General features: G+C 40.9%; 1 protein-coding gene across 3 annotated transcripts in view; it reads right to left on the bottom strand.

The window, feature by feature from the left end:
- Window positions 1-9,385: 9,385 nt before the first annotated feature.
- trim62.1 (tripartite motif containing 62, tandem duplicate 1) overlaps window positions 9,386-23,942 on the bottom strand; it is a 42,249-nt gene continuing 27,692 nt past the window's right edge. For 2 of the 3 annotated variants that reach the window (XM_028577048.1, XM_028577049.1), the window contains 4 exons: window positions 22,328-22,423; window positions 17,721-18,082; window positions 16,576-16,691; window positions 9,386-12,255 (listed from right to left, as the gene is read on the bottom strand). In XM_028577048.1, the coding sequence (XP_028432849.1) occupies window positions 11,705-12,255; window positions 16,576-16,691; window positions 17,721-18,082; window positions 22,328-22,423 (1,125 nt within the window). In that variant the 3' untranslated portion in view covers window positions 9,386-11,704. The remainder of the gene's footprint in view (window positions 12,256-16,575; window positions 16,692-17,720; window positions 18,083-22,327; window positions 22,424-23,942) is intronic. The other variant, XM_028577050.1, reaches the window with a different exon arrangement.

Below are 23,942 nucleotides of genomic sequence, written 5' to 3'. Positions count from 1 at the left end.
GTAGGCCTACATTAATATGACGTAATATGTTGTCAGAGCTCCAGTATCATAAGTGCATAGTGAGAATAATGTGTTGCAAGCTCTGTATAGAAGCCATGTGTCCGTCTGTCAGGTCACGGCGGTTATGTACAGTAAATATGAAGTGTAATCCGCTCAGTAGCAGCAGCAGCATGACAGGCTGCTAATATGCTCTGTGCTTAGCTCAGCAGGAGATGGCACTGATGCCACAAGAAAGAGCGGTTCAGCTTTATATACTGTCTATGGGTTCAGCTAGTGTTGAACATGTTGCCTCATGGCTGAAAGTCAGAGGAGATATACATGATGAGCTATCACTTTACATCTGAAAATGAGGCATTACTTAACACACGTCTGTTTAAAAAAATAAATACAAAATATGAATATTAAGCCAGGCACTTTGAGATTATCTGTAGGCCTTTGCAAAATGATTGGATTAAACCAGGGGTCTTCAACGTTTTTTTTAAACCAAGGACCCCTTAACTGAAAGAGAGACGATCAGGGACCCCTTACTACATATCTTGTATAAAATGAAGTTGCATATTAATCTGGTTCTACAATAATTTAGGGCAGCTTAAAGCATTTCTAAATACCTTTTTTGCAAATGTGAAACAGTCAATCCTTTGGGATGAACTGTATCTGTGGATATTTGCTAATAATATGTTGGAATCATGTTAAGACTTTCATTTTTGAAAAAACTTTCAAAAATTAACAATAATTTGGAGGCCCCCCTGGAGTGACTGTGAGGACCCCCTGGGGGTCCCGGACCCCCTGTTGAAGATCCCTGGATTAAACCATATAAATAAATTGGATTAAACACTCAATTTGCAATTTGTTTATCAGGTTGAAAACTGTTTTAAGGGAGTGGTCATTTTGGAGCCTGTAGTTTGTTATGCTGTTGATTCTTTTATTTTTGTATAGCCCAGGGATCTTCAACAGGGGGCCTGGGACCCCTCACAATGCTTTAGGCTGCCCTAAAAGTTATTGTAGGACCAGATTAATATGCAACTTCATTTTTATACAATATATGTAGTAGGGGGTCCCTGATCCGTCTGTCTTTCAGTTAAGGGGTCCTTGGCTTAAAAAACGTTGAAGACCCCTGGTATAGCCTATAATAATTTTTTTGTGTAGATTTTATGCTCAAACGTGAGAGCTCCTGCCATTGTCTCCTTCTGTACATGGTGTTGGCACATGCATATACAAAGTAACACACACACACAAATTTATGTTTAGGTATTCATAGGAAATGTAAAATTTCACATGACTCCATATCACGTCTTTGACATGAGTCAGACTGAGGATACAAAAGAGGATAGAGGTAGAGCAGATATTGAGTGCAGAACTCTGCCACACTTCTACAGACCCCTTACCACCAACCTATGGATGTTACACACTACAACCAGTGGTGGAAGAAGTATTCAGATCTTGTACTTAAGTAAAAATACTCATACCACACTGTAAAAATACTCTTTTACAAGTAAAAGTCCTGCATTGTAAAAGTATGTAAGTATCATCAAGAAAATGTATTTAAAGTATTAAAAGTAAAAGTACTCAATGCAGAAAAATCCTCACATTTTAGAAACTGGAAACAGTCAAAACAGTTCTGTCAATCAACTAAGTATTTAACTGTCTAATCATTTCAACTGTACTTGTAGGTCTATATATGGTTGAGCATTTTAATTTCTAAGGAAACATTGGATTCAAATTGTATTTGTATTGTATATAAGTACAGTACTTAGTAAATGTACTTAGTTTCATATCACCACTGCCTACAACTAAATACAAGCAGTTTACATTCACGCTGTTCACCCTGTACTTTACTACAAAACTGTCACTTCACTACTATACGCACAATTAAAATACTTTTAAAGAAACTAACTTCTCTGCTGCAGCTTCTTATGAGTCATCAATTGACAATCCTCCACTGGCTCCCAGTTAATGACAGGATCCATTTCAAAATTCTACTCACAACCTACATATATCTAAACAATAATGTGATCTACAGCCTAATCCTGCTTAATGAAACGCCCTGCATGTGTGTGTATTTGCTGAAACCTTTGAAATAACATACAGTAGTTTGAACAAGGTGGGTGTAACACAGGAATGTTTGTACATTCTCAAAGAAAATGAAAGATCTTTTATCCAGTATACCCTTCACAGATGTCAACAAGTTTATTTTGATTTTGAGACACACACACACACACACACACACACACACACACACACACACACACATGCATTTTACATCTCTCACTGTTAGTTGTCAGACAGGTTTTCTGGTCTGTACAAACAGCGCCACACCCTCTGAGATGCACATGTTCTCTCACTTCCACACAGGCCAGGTGCAGCAGGGAGCAAAGGAGGGGGGGAGGGGAGGGGGGGGGGGTCATTATCCCCATGAGGGCGGAGCAAAAGGGTGAGCTGAAGAGAACGGATGAAACATTTGAAGCTCATATTGACATGCTGCTCTGAAGGCTCCTGCGAGTCCAGGTAAGAACTAACAAACTTTACAACAGTTTTCGATGGAGACTCATAGTTTTCTGTTGTATGCAGGTTGAATTGTCATATTGTAAACATGTAATAAGAGATAATGGAATACTTTTAACAGGTTCAACCAGTCTCATTGTACAGTGTCAGGGTCAGGAGGTGGACAATTACAGTCAGGACACAGCAAAAGAGTCTGCAAATATTAACGTGTATTCACATTACTGAGGAGTTTCATGACATTTGCTGTTTCATTGCTGGTTTTAAATATCACGTTGTGAAATGGATTTCAATATAATGTTGACAGTTGAACTTATTCCTGTTTTTCATCATTTCTGATCGACTGTAAACAGCTGTCTGGTCCAGGGTTCACTACTAATGTAAACAACAAAAATATTGATCTGCAACCAAAGGGCAGAAAGATTCCCACTGGAGTGATCATGTAACATTATATACAGATATATTTAACATTGTTGGGGGTTTACTGACAGCAGAGTGCCTGGAATTCCTGAGCTCCTCCACCCCGAGGCAAAAAGAAAACCAGTTTTGTTCGATACGTTAACCTGCGTGTTTGTGTTGTCTTGTTGCAGCCATGGATGGTGTGTTGGAAGAAGCGGTGGTGTTGTGCGTATGCAAACTGGCCTGCAGTCTCCTCTTCCTACCCTCATTGGCTGCCTCCTACAGCCCCGTCAGCTTCTGCTGCTGCTGCCTACTGGTCTTTACCGACTTCCTGGTCACAGGTGAGTATCAGGAAGGGATCTTTTTATTTAGTTTTTAGCTAAGCTGCTCACCTCTTTTCACAAACTCTTGTTGGGAGTCACTGCTCTAATCCAATTCAGTCACCTAACTCATTGACACTTTTTTCTCCCACAGTTTTTCTGAGTGTCTTCTGCGTCTTTGAGTCCTGGCTGACTGAGCTGACCCCACTAGGTGACGTTATTGCCCTGCGCTTCCTTCTCTTTCTCAGCCACACATACGGTGCAGTGCTGCTCCTGACCACACCTCTGATCGCTCTGGAGACTCTGACCAGACTGCTGTGGCCTCACTCCGTTGTCGCTCAGAGGACAGCGAGTCAAACAGATGGACAATGTTGTTATGTTGCGGAGGTAACTGTGGAAGAGGAGGAGGGCAGCAAAGACAACAAAGACAAAAAAAAGGGCTTGTCTTATGTTGTCAGCTACCTCTGCTGCCTGTCAGTGTGGGTCGCCGTCGCCCTCAATGTCAGGTGGCGATGGAAATGGGAGGAAGTGTGGGCTACTACCTGTTTGCACACAACCAACTCCCTCATCAGGTGTTTGCCCAACCTATTCAGCCCCATGCCCAGCATTGTGAATCCCTGCTGGGGCATGGCCTTCCTCTCCCTCCTCCTGCTCCTCCTGACCACTAGCACGGGCCTGCACAGACGACACCAGGACCCTGCACATATGGCAAGGACACACACAGAGAAATATGGAGTTAACAATAACGGCAATAGTTGCTGGCAAAACCTCATTCCAGCGCTGTCTGCGCCCTCTAAGCCTGTGAACCCTGGGATGTCGGAGTCAGAGCCAGCACAGTGTGTTGACCCAGAGAAAACAGAGAGCAGCTGCAATGTTCACAGAGCGTATTCCTGGAACAGCGTGCAGATGTCAGAGCATCACCATGGAGACTTTGTCCTCATCTCCCCCCAGTGTTTGTCTGCACAGAGAGGACAGGAGCATGAAAAGACAAAGAGAGGTATACCTCTTGCATTTATCACGGAGAAATGTGTGGACTCACAATGCAGGAGCTTAAGTGGGTGGCGACAGCGGGGGTTTCCCTGCCCGGGGGTGAATGTAATGCTAGGGTTTGTGGGTGTTCTCTCCATCTTTGTGCTGCCTCTAAACCTCAGTGTGAACATTCTTCTGATCAGGACTATAGAGACTCTGCTGGAGCTGTGTATTAAATCTGCTATATCATCTGCAGCAAACACAAGCAACGCATCCACCTCTCACAAGGAAACACTTGTATAAGACCAGACAGGTGAGAATCTAAAGTGGATGCTGATTGGAGACTATTCGGAACAGGATCACCAGATTAATATTGCATGTGTGCAGACAGCAGGTCTACCTGTCAACACTGGCTTGAACAGAGTGTAAATAAGCATTTCTGAGCAGCTATTCACATGTGAGGAATAATGTGGAAACTGCTGAAAGGTGCTGAGGAGGCAGGTTGAGGCGTGCTTGGTAGAAAGACACTAAAGCAGAGTGAATCAGACGTCTGGAAGGCCTGTTTTTATTGTTCAGAACCTTAAAATCTGCAGCGATTGGTAATTACACAATGGGTTATAGAATGAGCCTCTCCAGCGTAAATAAGAATAATCTGGTGTTTTGAAAGTAGTAATATGAAGTGTGCTGATGTTGCATCACATAAAGCTTGCATAAAGCAATGTATAATAAATACTGAGTGACTTTATGGTGTAACGCAGATTTTTTTCATTCTTCTTTGTAGTTTTGTCTCTGTTCTTAAATCAGCTGGTTTCCAAGGATTGAACTACTCCACAGAGGTGAAAAGTCACTAAGTAATCAAGTAATGTACTTAACTACAATTTTGATGTAGTTGTACTTTACTTGAGTATTTCCATTTATAATCTACTCCATTACATTTCCAATGGAAATGTTCTGCTTTTTACTCCACTGTATTTATTTGACATATATGTTTAGCTTAAGATTTTACAATAAAAAAAACAAATGATGCCCTTATAAAATACAAAGCATTGTTACTAAACAGCTAGTTTCCAACCTTTTTTGGCTTGTGGCAAAAGGCACATTGTTCACCACATGTGAAAAATGTATTTGCCTGGCTTAAAGTCTTTAGGTAACAAAATGTAACAATGAAAAGCCTACCAGCACCTCTAGAACTCACTGATAAAACATAGGCCTAGTTCCCCTTAACTACAGTTTGACTTTTTTTTTTTTGGTAACGTGTTAATTAGTGAGCTTTAGAGGTGCTGTTACAGTAGGTAGATGATGTTAACTTTGGACAGAGCCCAGTCTTTATGCTAAATTAAGCTAAGCTAACCGGCTGCTGGCAGTTAACGGACAGACATGAGTGGCCTACTGCTCCTGTAAAATGGTACAAAGAGATGTATAGTGTAACTGGAGTAAGTGAAAGATGGCTGCCTTGTACTCACACATAAGACCCATCAAGCCTGAGCTGTCAAGTGTTGTAGTCGAGTGGTTTTCATACTTTCTTTTACATCGAGGACTCCTAAACTGACACGGACCACAGACCCCCATTTGATAAGAGTTTATCCCAGGGTTGGGATATAGTGAAAATAAATGATTCCCCTTTTTGCTGGGGACCCCCTGGAACCCCATCAAGGACCCCACTTAAAAAAAAAACAACCTCTGTTGTAGTCTAAAGGTGAGCAGAAATGCAGATGTCAACACCAGAGGGCACTCCGATACAACAACAACTCAGAGCGAAAATGTTTGATGAGCTTTGGGAAGTAACAGGAGAGGGATGAAGGGGAAACAAAAGAAGGCGTTTTTTTTGGTTGTCTTGCCTTTAACGGAGCCTCAGGGCTGAGTGAACGGCTCGCACACCTCCTCTTTCAAAGTGCAGAGACCTGTGCAGAAAAATACTAAAACCACGGCACACGCTGACTTGGGCAAGATTAAACAAGAAGGCCACGTTCCTTATGTGTTATGTGTTCATGCTATTTTAGGACAGATGGAGATACAGCCCAGATGTATCCAAAGGCAAATTATTGCTTCAGACAAAAGGTTATTGAGTGCAATGTTGTTGTTTTTTGTCGTTGAGGATATATATTTTAATGTTTTAATTATATAAATGTCATGAAAAATATCAAGAAGCTGTATGGTAGTATGAGAATTGAGGTAATTTCTTTCCTAATGGTGTTTAATAGTATTGCTTTAACAGAACACCCACAAGTGATCTAACTGCTCCCAGCCAGATGATTTTGGAGTCTCATAAGTTGTACAGCACATATTTTTAGAGGTAGTATTACTTTTTAGAATGTATCTATGGCTCAAAACAAAACAAAAAAGCCATTAGGTTACAACAGAATGCTAAAGTAACTCAAATTTGTAGGTATTGCTGTATATTCCAGTGTTTGAACATGTTTTTGAATGCCTATAAAATAAAAAAGAGAACTGCAATATGATAAGTCGTCCAAACAACAGTCCCGACACCTAAATATATCTTATTTTCAATAATATAAAAGTTCCTCATATTTGACAAGCTGGAACCAGTAAATGTTTGGTATTTTTGATGCTTTGGTAACATTAATTACCAAAACAGTTGGTAATTCATTTTCTGTCCCTTAACTGATTAATGAATCAACTAATTATTTCAGAAGATGGCTTCAAAACCTGTTTGTTTTTATTGTTGCTGTTTAATCATTAACCCCAAGCAATATTTAACCTGACATATTCCTAAAGCATGTATAATAAAATGGGATAATTGATCTGGCGGTTTGTGCCACCAGCGTTGTAGCTGCAGCTCTTGTTCTTTAACTGAAATTGATAACAAACGTGAGCCTTCATTTCTGTTTTTTTTACATCATTTAGGCTACAAGATTAAAAAACGATCCTGCCTCAGGTGGGCCACATCAGACTGGAATTAGATAGGCCTACTGGTCTCTCAAAGGAGAGCTCAGTGACTTTTTAATGAACACTTTCCCCTCAGGTAAAAATGTCTATTACAGGATGGACTGGACACCTTCTCCTCGGATATAAATGTCTCAATCACAGGAGTGAGAGGAGAAAAGTGCCAAATCAAAGCTGAGGATATGAAGAAACTCCTGAGGGTCTGCTGTGAATAAATGGCTTCAAACGGCACAGTTTGTTGGGGAACAGCTGCAATCCTGATGCAACAAGACTTAACTTCAGAGTGAAATAATAAAACAGCAGGGTACAAATTTACACAAAAAAAGATAAGTTTCCTGGGTTTCTGACGTAGTGTATGACTCATATCTTAACTTTCTATCATGATTTCAAACTGTATGATAATTTATTCCCACCAGTTTAACAACTAGTCATTCAAATGCATCACAGATGGCAAATGAAGAGGACCTATTGAAAGCGGCGTCTCACCCGCAGTGAGGGAACACTGAACCCATGCAGACATCTTGTTATTCATCATGTGACATGCCTGGGCCTCAGCCTATGCCAAAATAGGGAACAGTAATAAAAAGAGAGCATACCCTCTCACCTCCCAGCTGGATGGCTTAGCCGGGCTGAGAATTTGGCACAAATAAAATGTCTGGCATGAAACTCTTACTGAACTGGAGCAGGTATTGACAAGCGGAGGCAAGCCTTCCTACGTTTCAAAGACAATTTGTCTGCCTCCCAGGTATGTTTCATTTCGAGAGTTTCAGTTTCAACTGTGTTGATTTTCTAGCTCTCAAAGTAAATGTGATAGATCATGTTCACTCTTTGACTAAAGGCTAAAACATAACATTAGTGTCAGTATTAAACTAGTCTCGCATTGCCAGACCACCGCTGTGGTGTGGAGTGAGAGTATTTTTTTTGGGCATTGTCAGCTTTTATTTTTGACAGGACAGCTGAAAGGGGAGAGAGAAAGGGCGGGGAATGACATGCAGCAAAGGGCTGCAGGTCGGAGTCGAACCCTCACTGCGTCAAGGAGTAAACCTCTATACATGGGCGCCCTCTCTACCAACTGAGCTATCCGTGCGCCCTGTGGAGTGAGAGTATTAAAGCAAATTGACATGCATGTCCTCAGCAGCAATTTAGCTTGTGATGCTTTAAAATGAAACATGTTAACTCATGACCCATGAGTTATGTCAAAGGTTAAATTTTTTTTAATATCACTTGAAGTAAAGTGTAATTTTAATCTGAATTAGATAATTGCCTTGAAAGTTTGTACAGATGTATGGTCCCCAGAGAAGTCCCAGTGACTTTGGTGATCCTCTGACTTTTCATAGTGTTTAGTGCTAATTAGCTAATGTTAGCGTTCCTAAGCACAGCCTCACAGTGCTGCTCAAGGCTGTAGATTCTTTTCACATGCCTGAAGAGGTAAAACCATCCAGTATTTAACAAAATAGCAAAAATATAAGCTATATCTGAAAAAAATAACATATTTCATGTAGCGGATTGATTTCTTCATCTCTTTTAAATTTGTAATCATCCCGTGAACCCTCAGAGTTTGTGACCCCTTGGAGGTTACGAACTTTTCAGATTATTATATTATATTAGATTATTAGATTATTCAGTCATTGCTACGGCAGATTCTTAGACTTTTAGTGCTTTAAAGTGCTCATATTATGTTTTTTGGCTTTCTCCATCGTTTATTGTGTTCTATCTTTTTTGTGCACGTTATAGGTTTACAAAGTGAAAAAGCCCAAAGTCCACCCCCAAGGGACTTCCCATCTCCAACAGAAAACACTGTTCAAAAACTGCTCCAAACAGCTCTATTGTAGTCCAGCCTTTACTTCTGTGACAAACATGCGTCACTTTGTAACACACGTTATAATGCTCGCCTAGCTGCTAGCATGGCACAACCTCATACTCTGCTTCTGACTGGGTAGTGGTCCTTAACTAACTACTGCACATGTGCAACTCCCAACAAAGATGGTACAGAAGTGAGATGCCTCACTCTGTAGCAAAAACAGAGAGCTCAACACACAGGGTGAAAAGATGAGCTGCCGCTATGTGCAGTACAACGAATATATGGTGTTTTTTGAAAATTAAACCATGTAAACCTATTCTGATATAACCTCTAAATACAAGTATGAACCTGAAAATGAGCATAATATGAGCACTTTAAGGGTTACCTGCATAAAACATGATCCCAGTAAATTTCCAGAAAATTCTTATTGATGCTGATCTACAGCCTTTGTGTTGATCCACATCCAAACCAGGACAAAGATAAAGAGACTAGCTGATTTTAGCAGTAATTTATTGTAACATTAACACATTTCCCACAAACCTCAGCTGCAGCTAAAGCACACTAGAGTGTGTTCACACAATGATGGGTGCACAGCGACCATCATCAAAAACACAATCATTATAATAATCATTAAAAGTGTCATAGTTATCATCATAAATCATGTTAACAGTTAGTGTCATCACCATCACCAGTCACCCAACATCACCTCACAATAATCTCCTTAATATTCAAACAGAAAGTCTTAAATGAAGCAGACTCCACTGAAGTCCGCAACACAGCAATCTTGGGTCAAATTTAAGCATTTGTTTTGAAGCACCACCTGGTCAGGATTTACTTACAATAGAGTCTCAGTCAGAGAGAAATAAAATGACTAAATACTGTCCTGATTGTCTAAACCTTCTGGTAATTATTATCTTCACAAATGACATAAATCCTGTTTCACAAAACAGGTTTACAGAGTTATGTGGATACATTTGCTGAGTAAATCCCAGGAAAAAGACCTGTCCCAGGTTGTTTAACTTAGTAGATCTGCCCGTTGCTGCTGCAGATCTGCACAAGTTAAAACAAATACCAAAATAGTTTGCAGATGCTCACCATTTGACCCTAGTTTGCAACATACTGCACATACCGGAATCACATCCTACTAAAACAAGGGCACTGCCCCAATTTTCTTTTAAATGTACAACACAGACAACACACACAAATGCTAAGATGTACAGTGGCAAAGGAAAGATGAGGGGATTTTATTTTTGCTCGTTCTTTTTTTGCTGCTGTAGATTTACCAATTTTCTACCTGATTCCAAAGTATTCTGTAATAATCACTTTTGGCCACTGATGGGCTTTATCAAGCACAACCAAAGCTGGATTTAAAATTATAGCTGAACCAGGCTGCATACCCATGCACATGCCCACCCACCCACAGACACATCCATCAGTATGCTGGACTTGGCTGAGCGACCAGAGCCTCTTAGAGCAGATTCTGCAGGACTTGTGTACAACTAATGATGAACAAGAGCACTTGAGGCACGTGGGGGTGCAGAAATAAACATGTATGGGAATAATCAGTCTTTTTCTTTTATTATGTAACACAGTGACAGCCTTGGGAATGCCAGTTGCACAGGAATAGCATATTTATCCCCAGTCCATTCGTCTATCATTTTCCTTGATCATTTTTCAAAACAGCTTGACTTCATTTACATAAATTATATGATTTAAAATAAGAGAGGCTGTTGGTCTCAGTAAAAAAAATTGAGTAATAATTCATCTTTAACCTCTTAGATTTTTTAAATCTGAGAAGTTATGCTTTTACAATTAGGAGATATCTTCTACTCAGACTGCATTGATTAATAATAAAATGTAATGTTCTTTTGATTAAAGACAAAATGATCACACATCATGACTGAAAGCAGAAAAGAACTTGAAATCAACACTGAAGTGGACAAAAAAAAAACCCACAGGTATAGTGAACGCTGATGGCTAGCATACTTGTGGTTTTGGATCAGAAACTTAAACATGAGCCAGCATGATGATACTTATTTCTTTTAACCCTTGATACTCTATATAAAAACATGCAAGTCCTTACTCCATCAGTAGCAGCATATTTCTGGACAACCTCCACCTCCAAACACACCTTCCCACCACGCGTGGGTAGGCTGGGCAGTTGATACGGACGGGCAGCCTATGAACTACTTTTAGATTCCTTTAGTTTGTTCTAGATGATGTGGATAATCGCTGGTGCACATAGAACAAGAGCTTTCCTTGCAATGATACTTGACTGAACGGACCTGCAGGAAGAACCAAGATCCTGGTCTCAGACAGGAGTAAAAAGTGCCGACAGACTTGACAAGTTCAGGGTGGACTGCTGGAGTCGAGTGTTGTCAATCACATTCCACACACAAAGCTAAGCCAACTGTACAGCACAGAGAAGACAAGTGACCAGTCTTCAGTGTCCTCTTGCTTGAACAGAGAGGGGACGTCAAGTCTGACAAATCTGGAGCTTGATAAGGAGAGCGTTGTCCCGAAAGGTGGGCCTGGGACTTTAATCACTTTTTTACATCACTGTCGCAGACCCCAAAGGAGCCCAGGAGTCCCACTGTCTCCATTTAGTGTGGGCCATTTCAAGTCACGCAACAATAACCGCTCAGGTTTTAAGAGCAACATCAAGCACAAGTCTTCACTGAACTGAAAGAAATAACATTTCAAACACCCTATTAAACATTTTTAAACAGATTTCTTGAACATTTTTTTAAAACCTACACAAGTCCTGTGAATTATCGGTCAGGACAATCACGACCACAGATGTGTGCAGCTCTTAAAGGCGTACAGTGTTGATTCGCAGTGGCTGCACGTTCTTGCCGTTGGCGTGGCTCTGGCCAGGGCTGAAGTAGGGGAAGACCTTGGCGGGGAATTTCTCCCGGTAGGTGTAGAGCCAGGACATGTCGTCAGCGTTGTAGAAGATGAGCAGGCCTTTGTGGTAGTCCAGGTACACCCCCACCTTCTCCAGCTTGCTCTTTACGTTGAGGCGGGTCCACGGCTCGGTGCAGGCGCTATACTGGTTGCCGTCGTGCATGACAATGCAGTAGAAGCCACGACTGGGCTGGATCTGGATGCTGCCCTTGCGGCTGACTGTCTCATGGGCCACACCGATCATCCACTGGGTCTTCTCCGACACCATCACCTCCCAGTAATGGACGCCCGACAAGAAGCCCTCTGCGCCCAGAACAGACACCTCCACGTCAAAGCGGCGCGGGGAGTCCTGCAGGGGCTGCGGATGGAGATTCCCGTAGGCCACTATGGTACAGTCGTCTGAGAGGATCAGTCTTTGATGTGCTGTGATGGGATCGAGGGTCAATGCTGCTGGCACTGAGGAAGACGAGAAAAGGGAAGAGACAGTTTTAGCACAAAGAGTCTGCATTTATCTCACTTTTAGATTTAACACTGTGGACAGAAAACAGCTGAGACACACAGGCCAGTCATCGGTATGAGAAAGTAGGAAAAAACAAAACCATCATCAATATGTTATGACTTAGCTTGGCCAAACAAAAGCGAGGACCGCAGTGTCATTTTCAGCGCCTCATTTTTCTTCAGATGCTATGTGAACAGTTTAAGGCTCAGGCTGTAAGTAAATACACCCAGGCTGCTCAGGCACTTTACAGGAGAGGCGGAAATTTCTGTTAAAAGGAGAATTCCGGTCGATTTCAACACGTAGCTCTGTTGTTTGTAAATTTGGAGTGCTGTCAGTAGCAAGAAAAATCAAAACAATCGGTGTTGCCTACACTGTGTTATCCTCCTGCTAGCATTAGCACCCAGGAGGCTGAAACCGGGCAAGTTTTAAACATGCTTTTAGCCTCTTAACATGTTCGAAATGTCATTACAAGTGCCTACCCATGTGAAGCGATTCCTTCCGAGTGAACACAGTGAATTGGACTGCAGTAGATGTGAAAAAATGCATTAAAGTTGTGCTAATTCAGCTCTGTTTAGTTCCGGTGTTGAGACCATAGACTGTATGTTATTAACAGTCTATGGTTGAGACGGCAAGAGTGCTTAGGGACCGTCTACAAACTACAACACTAAAATATTTTCAAAAATAGGCATATGCTTATTTATTTTTTTAAAGTAAGTGCTATAGTACAACTAGCAGGAGAAAAGTTATAATTGAGGTAAGTTTGGAGACACTACCTTATTTAATCATTAAATTAATAAATATTTTGTATCTCTTTTCGGTGTTGTACTTTGTAGACAGTCACTAAGCACTTGTCTTGCCGTCTCAACACCAGAACTAAACAGAGCTGAATTAGCACAACTTTTATGCATTTCTTTCACATCTACTGCAGTCAGATTCACTGTATTCACTTGGAAGGAATCCCTTCACATGGGTAGGCAATTGTAATGACATGTCGAACATGTTATGAGGCTAAAAGCATGTTTAAAACTTGCCCGGTTTCACCCTCCTGGATGCTAACGCTAGCAGCAGGATAACACAGTGTAGGCAACACCGATTGCATTTTTCTCGCTACTGACAGCACTCCAAATTTAAAAACAACAGAGCTACGTGTTGAAATCGACCGGAATTCTCCTTTAAGGAAATATCCCCTCTGTGTATTATCCAGAGGAAAGCCATTGTCAATGAAAATAGATGCTGCTGAATTCCATATAAATTTCATTCACTTCCATTGTTTTATAGTGGAGGCAAACATTTCAAAAGACAGAAGACCTCTCTAAACCTGGACAAATAAAACCAAAATTATCCCAATGCAAACATACCACTAAAATAAGTGTGTTTTTTGTTATTTGGATGAACTCACACTTTAAGACCAACAACCCAGTAGAGACATCACCAGTACTGTACTGCCAGAGTTAAAGGAGGTAATTAAAGCCATGTCTGTGGTAAAAGATGACTGATGGCTTGTGTATTGTACGGTGCACCCAACTGCGGCTCAACTCTTATTTCAGGAGAATGAGCAACAAGTGTGGCTGCAATTACACGCGATAGTTTTTTTAAATATGTTTTTACCTTCATGCATAAACTAGAATCTTCAAAGTCCCCTCCAGAGTCTGCTATGGTAGCTCAATCTGAGCAATATCAGACCACAGTTGGAGTACAAATAATACAGTGAAGCAGAAATGACAGCGATGGGAGGAGCTGCTCCAGCTTGCTCCACAGGCTCCAGGCCCGTAGGAGGCTCTCTCACTGTGCAGTTATGTGGTTTTACGGAGGGAGAATTTGCACCCATATCTGCTTATATGGGAACCATATCATGCTGAGCAATAACGGCTTGTTCTCTTTGCTCTCAGTTCCTCTGTATTTGTATCAGCTGGGATAAATGGAGGTGAAATGTTTGGCGCCCGGCCAGCGGACAGGACAATGCCTTCTCCAGTCAATGACATCGCCAGTGTTTGTTACAATCATGTCATTAAAATTTCATAACCTGAGTGCCTCTTTGTGTCATACAGAGAAACCTGCAAGCGTACACACATCAACGAAGAAAACCATTTTTCTTGCTGAACATGAGAAGGGTGGAAAAAAAAGCACAGTGTCTAGTAGTTATTCCCGCTAACCCATCAGTGACAGCGAGGGATGAGGGACAATGGGAGGAATGTCTTTATTTCGTCTCTGGCAACCGCTGGTGATGGATCGTAACCAATTGTTCCATTTGGCAGCCAGTCGAGGGAGACCAAACGACTGCCTGGCCTCCCCCCGGTAGGCAGCGGGCTAAAATGGGAGATTTGATTGAAGGAGTAAAAAATTCCTCAGCACATAATTTTAAATAATCTCCTGTGAGTGAGTGATGGCTGTAGGGCAGAGGGAGTAGAGCTCCTCTTGGCACTGTCAAACACAGAGGGGCATCGCCGCCCTCCGGGTCGACTACCATTTCTCCTCTGAGGAGGGAAAAAAAAAAAAAGCACAAAGCATCCCAGCAATCCTAATTCAGGGCAGGATCAGTTCCTGCACTCCGTGTTTCTGTGTCAAACGTTCAGCTACTGAAGGGAAATTAGATAATCAACCTGTTTTTAAAAGGAACAGTTACACATTTAGGAAAATATGGTTTATTTGCTCTCCTGCTGAGAGTTGATCTAAAGACTGATACCACGCTCCCATCTGTCTGTTATATTAAATATAAGTCTACATCCAGCTAGACGATGGTTATCTTTGCTTAGCATGAAGACTGAAAACATGGGAAAGCAACAAAGTATGGCTTTGTCCAAAAGTAACAAAATCCTCCTACCAGCATCTCTAAAGCTTGCTAAAGAAACAACAATTTGTGGTTTTACATAGGCACCCGGCCAAGGAATACACTGGCTCATAACTGTGAGTCATATCACAAAAGAAACTAAACAGGAGAGATTATGGGCTCCGTCTTACACATGGCGCAAAGCACAACAGTCATTGCTAGTTTCAGACCAACGTCATTTTCACACCCAGCGCACAATGTGTAAAAAGCAAATGTACTTGCGCCCATCTGTGCAAACATGGGTGTGTCTTAAAATTAGGTGTGGTCAGGCGCATTGTTGGCACGTAGAGATCAGAGAGCGACTGTGTGCCACTGACCAACAAAAACCTGTTCTAAAGTCAATGGCGCAGTATTTTCCTGGTATTTGAAGGACACATTATTCAATAGTAAGTGATGAACGAATTGCAGTTATATCTGCAGCCCTGCAGTTAATCTGCGGATAATTAACATTTTGATTAATAGCAGATGTGGCTGGGTGAAATGTTCAGGTTTCAATATGCATTCATTAAAGTTAATTTGACTGACAAAACATTTAGCATTTTGCACTGCCGAGTTACCACGGTTACCACACCGCACTCACATTTCTTGGCAAAGCCCTGCCCTACTTTGCTAATGATTGGCTAGAAATTATTGGTTGGCCTCATACCATTGGTAGGTGGAACTACGATGATGGTTAAACCCAGTGCATCAAAAACAAATCCCATGTGGACTTTTTAATTAAATAATACTTTTTATTTTTTCTATAATAGTCATACGCCGGATATCCATCACCACGCCAGGGTACTTTAAGCCCTAGGTGAAGAGTCTGCTGCTTCGCGCATGAGCAGATCCTTTTCCTCAGCAGAAAATCGCTCAATTCTCCAATTTCCTGAATCCGCCGTTTATATAGCAATGCGCCAGGTGCAGGCACATCTGGCTTTTAAAGGGAATGGGAGATGAAACTCTGATTGGTTGTATTCATGTTATGCACAAAACACACGTATGATTAGTTAAGAGAGTAAATACAACCCCTAAACCCATTGCACCTTACTTTGCACCAAGATAATGCGCTGTTTAACTAGCAAAAGTGGAGTTGGACAGGCCCTAAATGCACCTGCGCCACGCACTTAAGACCATGCGCTCTATAGATAGGTTTAAATTAAATTAGTGAGCTTTAGAGATGCTGGTAGGTGGATTTTGTTACCTTTGAACAGACTAGCCATTTCCCCTTTTCCAGCCTTTATGCTTAGCTAAGCTAACCGCTGCTGACTGTAGCTCTATATTTAACACACACAGACATGAGAGTGGTATCGATCTTCTCATTTAACTCTCGGCATAAAAAGCAGATAAGCATATTTGTTAAACCGTTCATTTATCACCTGCAGTGCTTTACGCTAAATGACACGCTTTATATTTACTAAGCAGCATGTTTGCGTTACATCCATCTCATGTTCCAGTCATGTTCACATACCTGGTGAGATGTCCTGGAAGAGAGACTTCCATATTGTGTACTGTAAGGGCCCCATATACTTGGATGTCGGGAAGTCTTCATACGTCAGATTGGTCTCATGTATCTTCCCTTTAATCCTAGACAGAAAAAAACAGATCAATAACAGTCTAAATCCAATTTGCCGCTTTTCCCCAAATAATACTATTGGTTTGTTCAACCCACAATGTCAATGTTTCACATACTTATTCTGGTTTGTGTCTTTGAAATGTGCCATTATTGAAATTAAACCGCTTCATAAATCTCCAACAATAGATTAGAAGGTATCAGTGAGAGAAGGGATCAGCTCTAACACCATTACAGTATGATTCAATATGAACCTCCGCATGAATCACTCAGTGCACTCCTACATGTAGTGCGAGAGTCCAGAAGAGATATTGAGTGAGTTGTTTACCACATTGAAATCCTGAAAATAACAGCGCAGTATGTCGAAAAGGGGACCTTGTGGAGAAACATTATTATAAACATTATTTGTGGTGTATTGTCATACAATGAGGAATAAAATACAATGAATATTATGTTTCTGTAAGTACCATTCATGGTGTGTTCCAACGGTACAATTTTTGAATGATTGCCAAAGTGTGACTTAAGGACAGTGAAATAAAATAAAATCCAAAATGTTTGTTTCCTTGGTTCTAGCTGAGTGAAATGTACATTGGTCATACCTGCTTGTCCATATTTACATACATTTACAATCTCTTCTCAGACATGATATCATCAACCTCCAGTTTAGATGAAATAATACTAAATAATATAATAAAATGTTAATACTGTAAATTTAAAGATAAATAATGTTTAATTCAAACACTCTTGCAAGCTCTATATTCAACCTCATTAATCAGCTTTAAGCTATTAAACTGTTCAATTAAATCGTCCTCAAGTACCCCTCTTCCAGATTAAACTCTACAGCTGGTTTATTTCAGGCCTAATACACCATCTGTTCAGGGATTATCTGATGCTGTTGCTCAAATCTGTACTTTCTACAAAAATGTAAGCAACCTCACGTTACGCACCAGCAGAACACACATTTGGCATGTTGTGAGCTATTATCATTATAACAACTGTAACGGCAAATATGATGATGCAAGACTTCAAGAGTTGATAAAAACCTGATCCTTCTTGAAGATAATGTGTTTACAACCACATTTTGTTTCTTATTGGACTGCAGTGATGACACTGGGACTGCTTTAGCAAACTCAGAGCAGGTGAAGCACCTCTCAGATGTGACGGCTACTCCCTCCAGGAAGTCGTGTCGTTCCGTCTCGTTAAGGCGCTCCTGCAGGATCTTGATGCCCTCCTTGACGTCTCGCAGCTGCTGGCTGTAGCGCTGGATCTTGTGCTCGATGTCGGCCAGCTTGCGGGCAGTGTCCATCTCCAGCTCTTCCAGCATGCTCTTCTGGCGCTCGCGCAGGAAGCGGTGAAGGCGCTCGAATGCGTCGCCGATGGTAGCGCGCAGACTCTTGGCTGAGGACTGACAAAAAGAGGCAAAAGAGTGTTTACACCCTCAGCCGGGCTATTTATAGCTGTCATTACACAACTCTGAAATAGACTTTGTACTGTAGTTAGCGGGGTTTATTGAGCGTTATAGTCACAATAGCCTGGCTCTTAATTAGACATGGGTCAGCAATTCAAGGACTAGCAAAGTGCTCTAAATTGTGTTAATATTACATTAACATTCATTCATCGATTCAGCTTGTACATGTATTGATTTTAAGTGGCTCTCTGAACAGTGTGTGTACAACCTTCCACTGAGAAAATATAGCGTTGACACTGAGTATACGGTTACAGAAATAACCCAAAAAGATGACCAGGATGGGGTCCCAAAAGACATCCTGCCTGTGAAGATGGCTGATTACAAGACTGGTGGACTGGCAGAGAAGCTCAAGCTATTACAGACCGAAGCCAAGACTGGACTTCATTCAGATGTTTTGTTATAAGTTTGCCTGTCTGTCCGAACAGTCATCATTTCAATGAAAAAGTTGAGCTTGTGTTTTTACACAGATTAAAAATAAAATGAAATCTTACCTTTAAATAGTACCTCAGAACACGAGAATATTAATGAATCACAGTGAAATTGATCTAAACAAGAATTTTATGTGAAACTAGTTCATTTTCAACCATTCCTCTGATCCTTTCAGGATTTACAGTAGGATCTGTGAGCTGAGGTTTAATTACACTTGCCTAAAATTCAATCAATCCCCTTCAAACAGCATGTTCCTCCTGTTCTCTCAGAGACCGGTGGCAGGTATTCTCGCTCTGCCTGTGGGAAACTTTTCAGACAACTATTTATCTCCAAGCATGAAAGCTATGACATTAAGGTGGGCTGTATTCCCAGCCCTCCTACCTAGTTAAGAGTTGAAAACCAAATGGTGTGGAGGAGGAGGAGGAAGAGGAGGACTGCAGCAGCCCAGCTATCAGTCTCTCAGTGACGTGTCTGCTGCTTTAGCCCAGCAGGCCGTGATGGCACTGAGAGGGTGTCTGCAGCCCTTGGAGACAAGAGGCTGGCTACCTTTCAGGGAAGCATGTGATTATGTGGCGAATCCCCGGTGGGAATGTGAATAGGACACAATGTCTATCCTTCAGACGGAGAAAAAGCACCCACGAGCCTAGGACTCAAATTGCAGTGCAAGATGGACACATTCAGTTTAAATGAGAGTCTGGCTGCTGTAGTGATTCCTTCGCAAGAACTGAAACACGACAACATTACTTTTCTGTTTTGAAGGATTATATATATATATATATATATATATATATATATATATATATATATATATATATATATATATATAAATAACGTAACACACCTACATTTCCAAGTGAACCGTCAGCGGTACAGTTGCATTGTGGGTAATGTAGGTGGCAGGTTTTCCGACAAAAAAGAATAATTTGTGGAATAAATATGACAACATTTCTGGCTCTGCTACATCGATTGAATTTTTAACTGTCCATCGTGAGTCTTTCAATGTTATAGAAGTGCAAAGCTAAATAGGTGGAGTACTCTTAACAACAATCTGGTAAAAACACAGAAGAAAAATATCTTCGGGCAACCTGAAATTTAGAAAGATGAAGTAATGCCGGGAGACGTTTCATTCTCAGCTACCTAAACGCATCAATGAAGTCACAGTGTGGCTCTCTTCCAAGCAGAGCACTCTGTGCAAATGGATGTAAATCTAATGAGATCAGCTCATTCCCAATGAGGAGTGGGGGCGGCTGAAAGGCCTACATCTAGCAGTCAGAGTCAGTCGATGGACAGGCTAAATGGACAGGGCCTGGCTCTCTCTGGCAAAAAGACAAGTGGTGCTGTGACGTCGGACAGCAAGTACAAAAACAGGAGAAAGAGAAATGTGCTCCCTAAATGACAAATAACGCTGACGGCTGCGACATGATCTCTGCCAGAGACCCTTCCCTGGTCAATAGCTTCAATGTCACTACAGGAGAGAGGAGAGGAGGAGACGTGCATGCGTGTGCGTGTGCGTGTGCGTGTGTGTGTGTGTAGGTTGAGGGACTGACATATTGAGTGGATGCTCATGGTTCACTGATTAAAACAAGGTCACAAGGATCAAACAGCCGCTCAATAAACCAATTTTACGTGTCGGAATTGAACTGTCAGTCCAAATCAGTTTGGAAGAAAAGATGGATAATCAGTGACTGAAAGACTGCACAAGTTAAAAAGACCTGTTTTCTTTATTTCCTGCTCGTTCAGACTTGTTTTACTAAGTGAGTATTACTGTCTCATTTGGATGCTTGAGATGCAAACAAGGACGTCTTGTCGAATTAAGATGCACACGGTCCGTTGCGTCCGATATTCGATGCCATTTGTTGGTGTATAGCTAATTACTTGTAAATAAACAAACATTCTCCACATTATTTTCTTGTTTCTCGATTAATTGTTGTACAGGCATGAAAAAGGGTCAGGGGTGAAAAAGATGAGAAGGATATTACCCCTGTAGGGGGGTCAGGGGGAATGCTCCCCCTGAAGAAAATTTTAAATATTCCATATTTTAAAGCATCAATCTGATGTATTTTGAGATGCATTTTTTGTCAACCAACAGTGTAATATTTCAATATGCACTCATTAAAGTTAACTTGACTGGCAAAACAGTCTAACAGTCTAAACTCTGGGACAAGGCCGTTATGTTTAAATACCTGCCATGCTGATTCCAAACAGACAGCTTTATCAAGTCAGTTTGGGCTTCAGATAGCTTTTACAAATCATGTTCCGCTATGAACGTGCACACACGTATTTTTTGTATCACAGTCGGTCAGTAAAGGCGCAGTCGCAGCGGTAGAGGTTGTTGCCGGTAACGTACTCGTATGACAGAGAGCACGGACCAAAGCTTTGTGACTAGCATCTAATGACTAGCAAGCACTTTCTTACCGCTGCTGCCGTATGGTATCTTCCTTCAACATGAGCTGCAGAAGCACCCGGCTCCCTCAGTTTGAGGCACCAAGTGCTGAACGACTTCCCGTCTCCACCCTTTTCCTCTTGTCCTCTATTCATTATTTATTTTTCTAAAATAGTCATACGCCAGAAACTGGGAACCAGGCCCGAGTACTTACACCACCCCCCCTCCAACATTTTCTAATTGAATCTACACGATTCACGTAGGTCACCTATTTTGGTTTCAAAACTGCGAATTTCGCCGAAAGGTGAGTGATTTTCACATCTGGTTGTAAATGTTAACCCAAGCTACCGTCCAAAAATTGTTGTTTTTTTGTCCAACCAACGGTCCAAAACCCAAAGGTAAGAGCTGAAAATGATTAGTCGATTAAGTGATTAGTCTATTGAAAGAAGACATTTTTGTAATTGGTTGATTGTTAAATCGTTTTGTTTAGAGTTTCTTTTTAAAATGTATTCTATGATATTAAAGGAGTGTTTTTGGATTTAAAACTGTTCATGAGACAAAACAAGACATTTGAAGATGTCACTTTGGGCATTATTTATTTTCTGACGTTTTATAGAATAATAATCAGCAGATGAATCAGTAGTGAAAATAATCTTTAGTTGCAGCCCTGAAGAAGTTTACTATCACTTTTAGTTTATTACTATTAGTTTACTATCAAATAAGACAAAAAAGCAGCATGTTCACAACTGAGAAGCTGGAACTTGGCGGTATTTGATATTTTTGCTTGAAAAAAATGGCATTTAATCGCTATTCAAAATAGTTGCCGAGTTGATATATTAATCAATTAAACCACAGATTGTTTCAGTTCTAGACCTTAGTGACAATTACGGTAGTGCTGAAACAATTAGTCGGTCAATTGATCACTCTTATGTTGTGTATCCAGCAATTGTCTGGCTCAACTGATCTTCATGCTGGGATAAAGCCTGACATCCGCCATCTCCACTATCTAGTTTAAAGAAATGCAATTCCCCTATCCCAGAATAGGTCAGATCCATCGCTGACAAAGCGCTGTTGAGATGAGAGAGGTCTTGCAATGCGAGACTAATCCTGCAGTAATGGCAAACAATCCCCTGGTTCCAGCTTGCAGAATGTAAAGATGTGCTGCTTTTTTTTGTTGATATCATTGTAAACTGAATATTTTTCAATGTTGGTGGGATAAAGCATGGCTTTACCTTATGCTCTGGGAAACTGTTATGGCCAACACTATTTTCTGACATTTCTACAAACTACAGTATATAGATAATGAAAAAGATTTTTAGTTGCAGCCGTATGCAGCTGAATAATTGCTGCTGGTGCAAATGTTTCAATACCTTGGTCTCAGTAAGTTGTCTTTGCAGGAGCTGCAGGGCCTCCGTGTGTCCCTTCTCACTGTCCTGCAGGGTGGCCAGCTGCTCCTTCATCTCCCTCTGCAACACAACCAACAAGTCAGTAACTAGTGATTGAAATTCAATGAAACAGAACAGAAGAATTAAGCAATGTTGGAGGAGTTCATTTAATGCTGTAGGACACTCCTTTCAAATTTAAAAAAAACTCCACTTCTTTGCTCAAACAATGTCTCATAAACACTGTCAGTTACAAGAAAATAATGCTAATATAGTTGGCAGACAGATATTTTTGCAATTCTATTCTATTTATTTAAATTGTATTATTTGCGTAACAGCTCTCTTCGCTAGGGTGCGAGGCAGCAAAGATTAAAGGCTCAGCTACAAAACAAGCAAGGCAGATGGAGAGCGAGATATGAAAGAGATAAAATGAAATCTCTGGAGATGTTGGGCTGTGTCAGAGAAAACTGGGTCTCATCTCTAGTCAGGCACACGCTGGCAGAACCTGCACCACTCAGCCACCTCCAAGTCTCCCCGAGGCAGGAAAGGGGCTCTGCGGGAGCTGGCTGGGACGGCTGCTGTCACGAATTGTGCAGAGTTTTTGCGCAGGTCCCATGTGCCGACAACACTGGCACACTTTAGGTTTTAGGACAGCAGTGGTTCAGCAGATTCCCTCCCTTAAGTAGTTTATACAAATGTACAAGACTCAGGGTACAGCTCTGCACTTTGTTAAATCGGTATTTGGCTGATGTTTTCATACTAAGAAAATAATGAGGAATAAAATGGTAGAGAGTTTGTAATTCAGTGTCTCCCTCAAACACTTTTGTTGATAGGACACGTTGGCTTTTTGAGAGAATACTACATCACAGGGAATAAGCAATCATCCCCAGGTTGTGGAAGTACTAACTTCTGTTACTACAATGAACGATAATATACAAAAGACATTTCTAATAAAAAATGACACAAGGATACATTGCATCATGTGACCTTGAAAATCAAACCTGACCCTTTTCAAACTGACATATTTGAGCCTGAACCACTGCAGTATTTAATGAGCAGGCAGACTATAAAAACCTCAAAGTCTTTTTGGTGGTAAAATAGCATTCTGGTAACTATCTAAAGGGTCTTCAACGTTTTTTTTTTAGGCCAGGGAGCCCTTAGTTGAAAGAGAGACCGAGTAGGGACCCCCTACTACATACGTATATTGTATAGTTTGTACAACTGAGTTAAACTGGGCCAAATAGATATAAATAAATGGTTATTATTTTTACATCATGTTTTAACATTAAACATACCATACATGTACCTTGGTTGAATGCACTTACTGGACGTCGCTTTGGATTAAAGCGTCAGCTAAATGACATGTAAACTAAAGTAATGTAATACATGTGGAAGGAAAAGTTAATCCTTAAACTTAACTGTATGGCTACCATAGTGGCTACTTTACCTATAGTGCGCTTATCTTCAATGTGTAAATCATTTTTTTCCCCCACAAATTGGCCAATTTATATTTGCTATTAATATGTTGGATTCATATTAATGCATATTTTCAAACATATTTCATTTTAAAATAAACTTTCAAAAAGATATTTTTTTCACATAA

Source organism: Perca flavescens, chromosome 4, assembly GCF_004354835.1.
Source record: "Perca flavescens isolate YP-PL-M2 chromosome 4, PFLA_1.0, whole genome shotgun sequence".
In the NCBI taxonomy this organism is placed as follows: Eukaryota; Metazoa; Chordata; class Actinopteri; order Perciformes; family Percidae; genus Perca; species Perca flavescens.
Note: the sequence above shows the minus strand (reverse complement) of the source record. Positions and strands in the feature narration are given on the sequence as shown.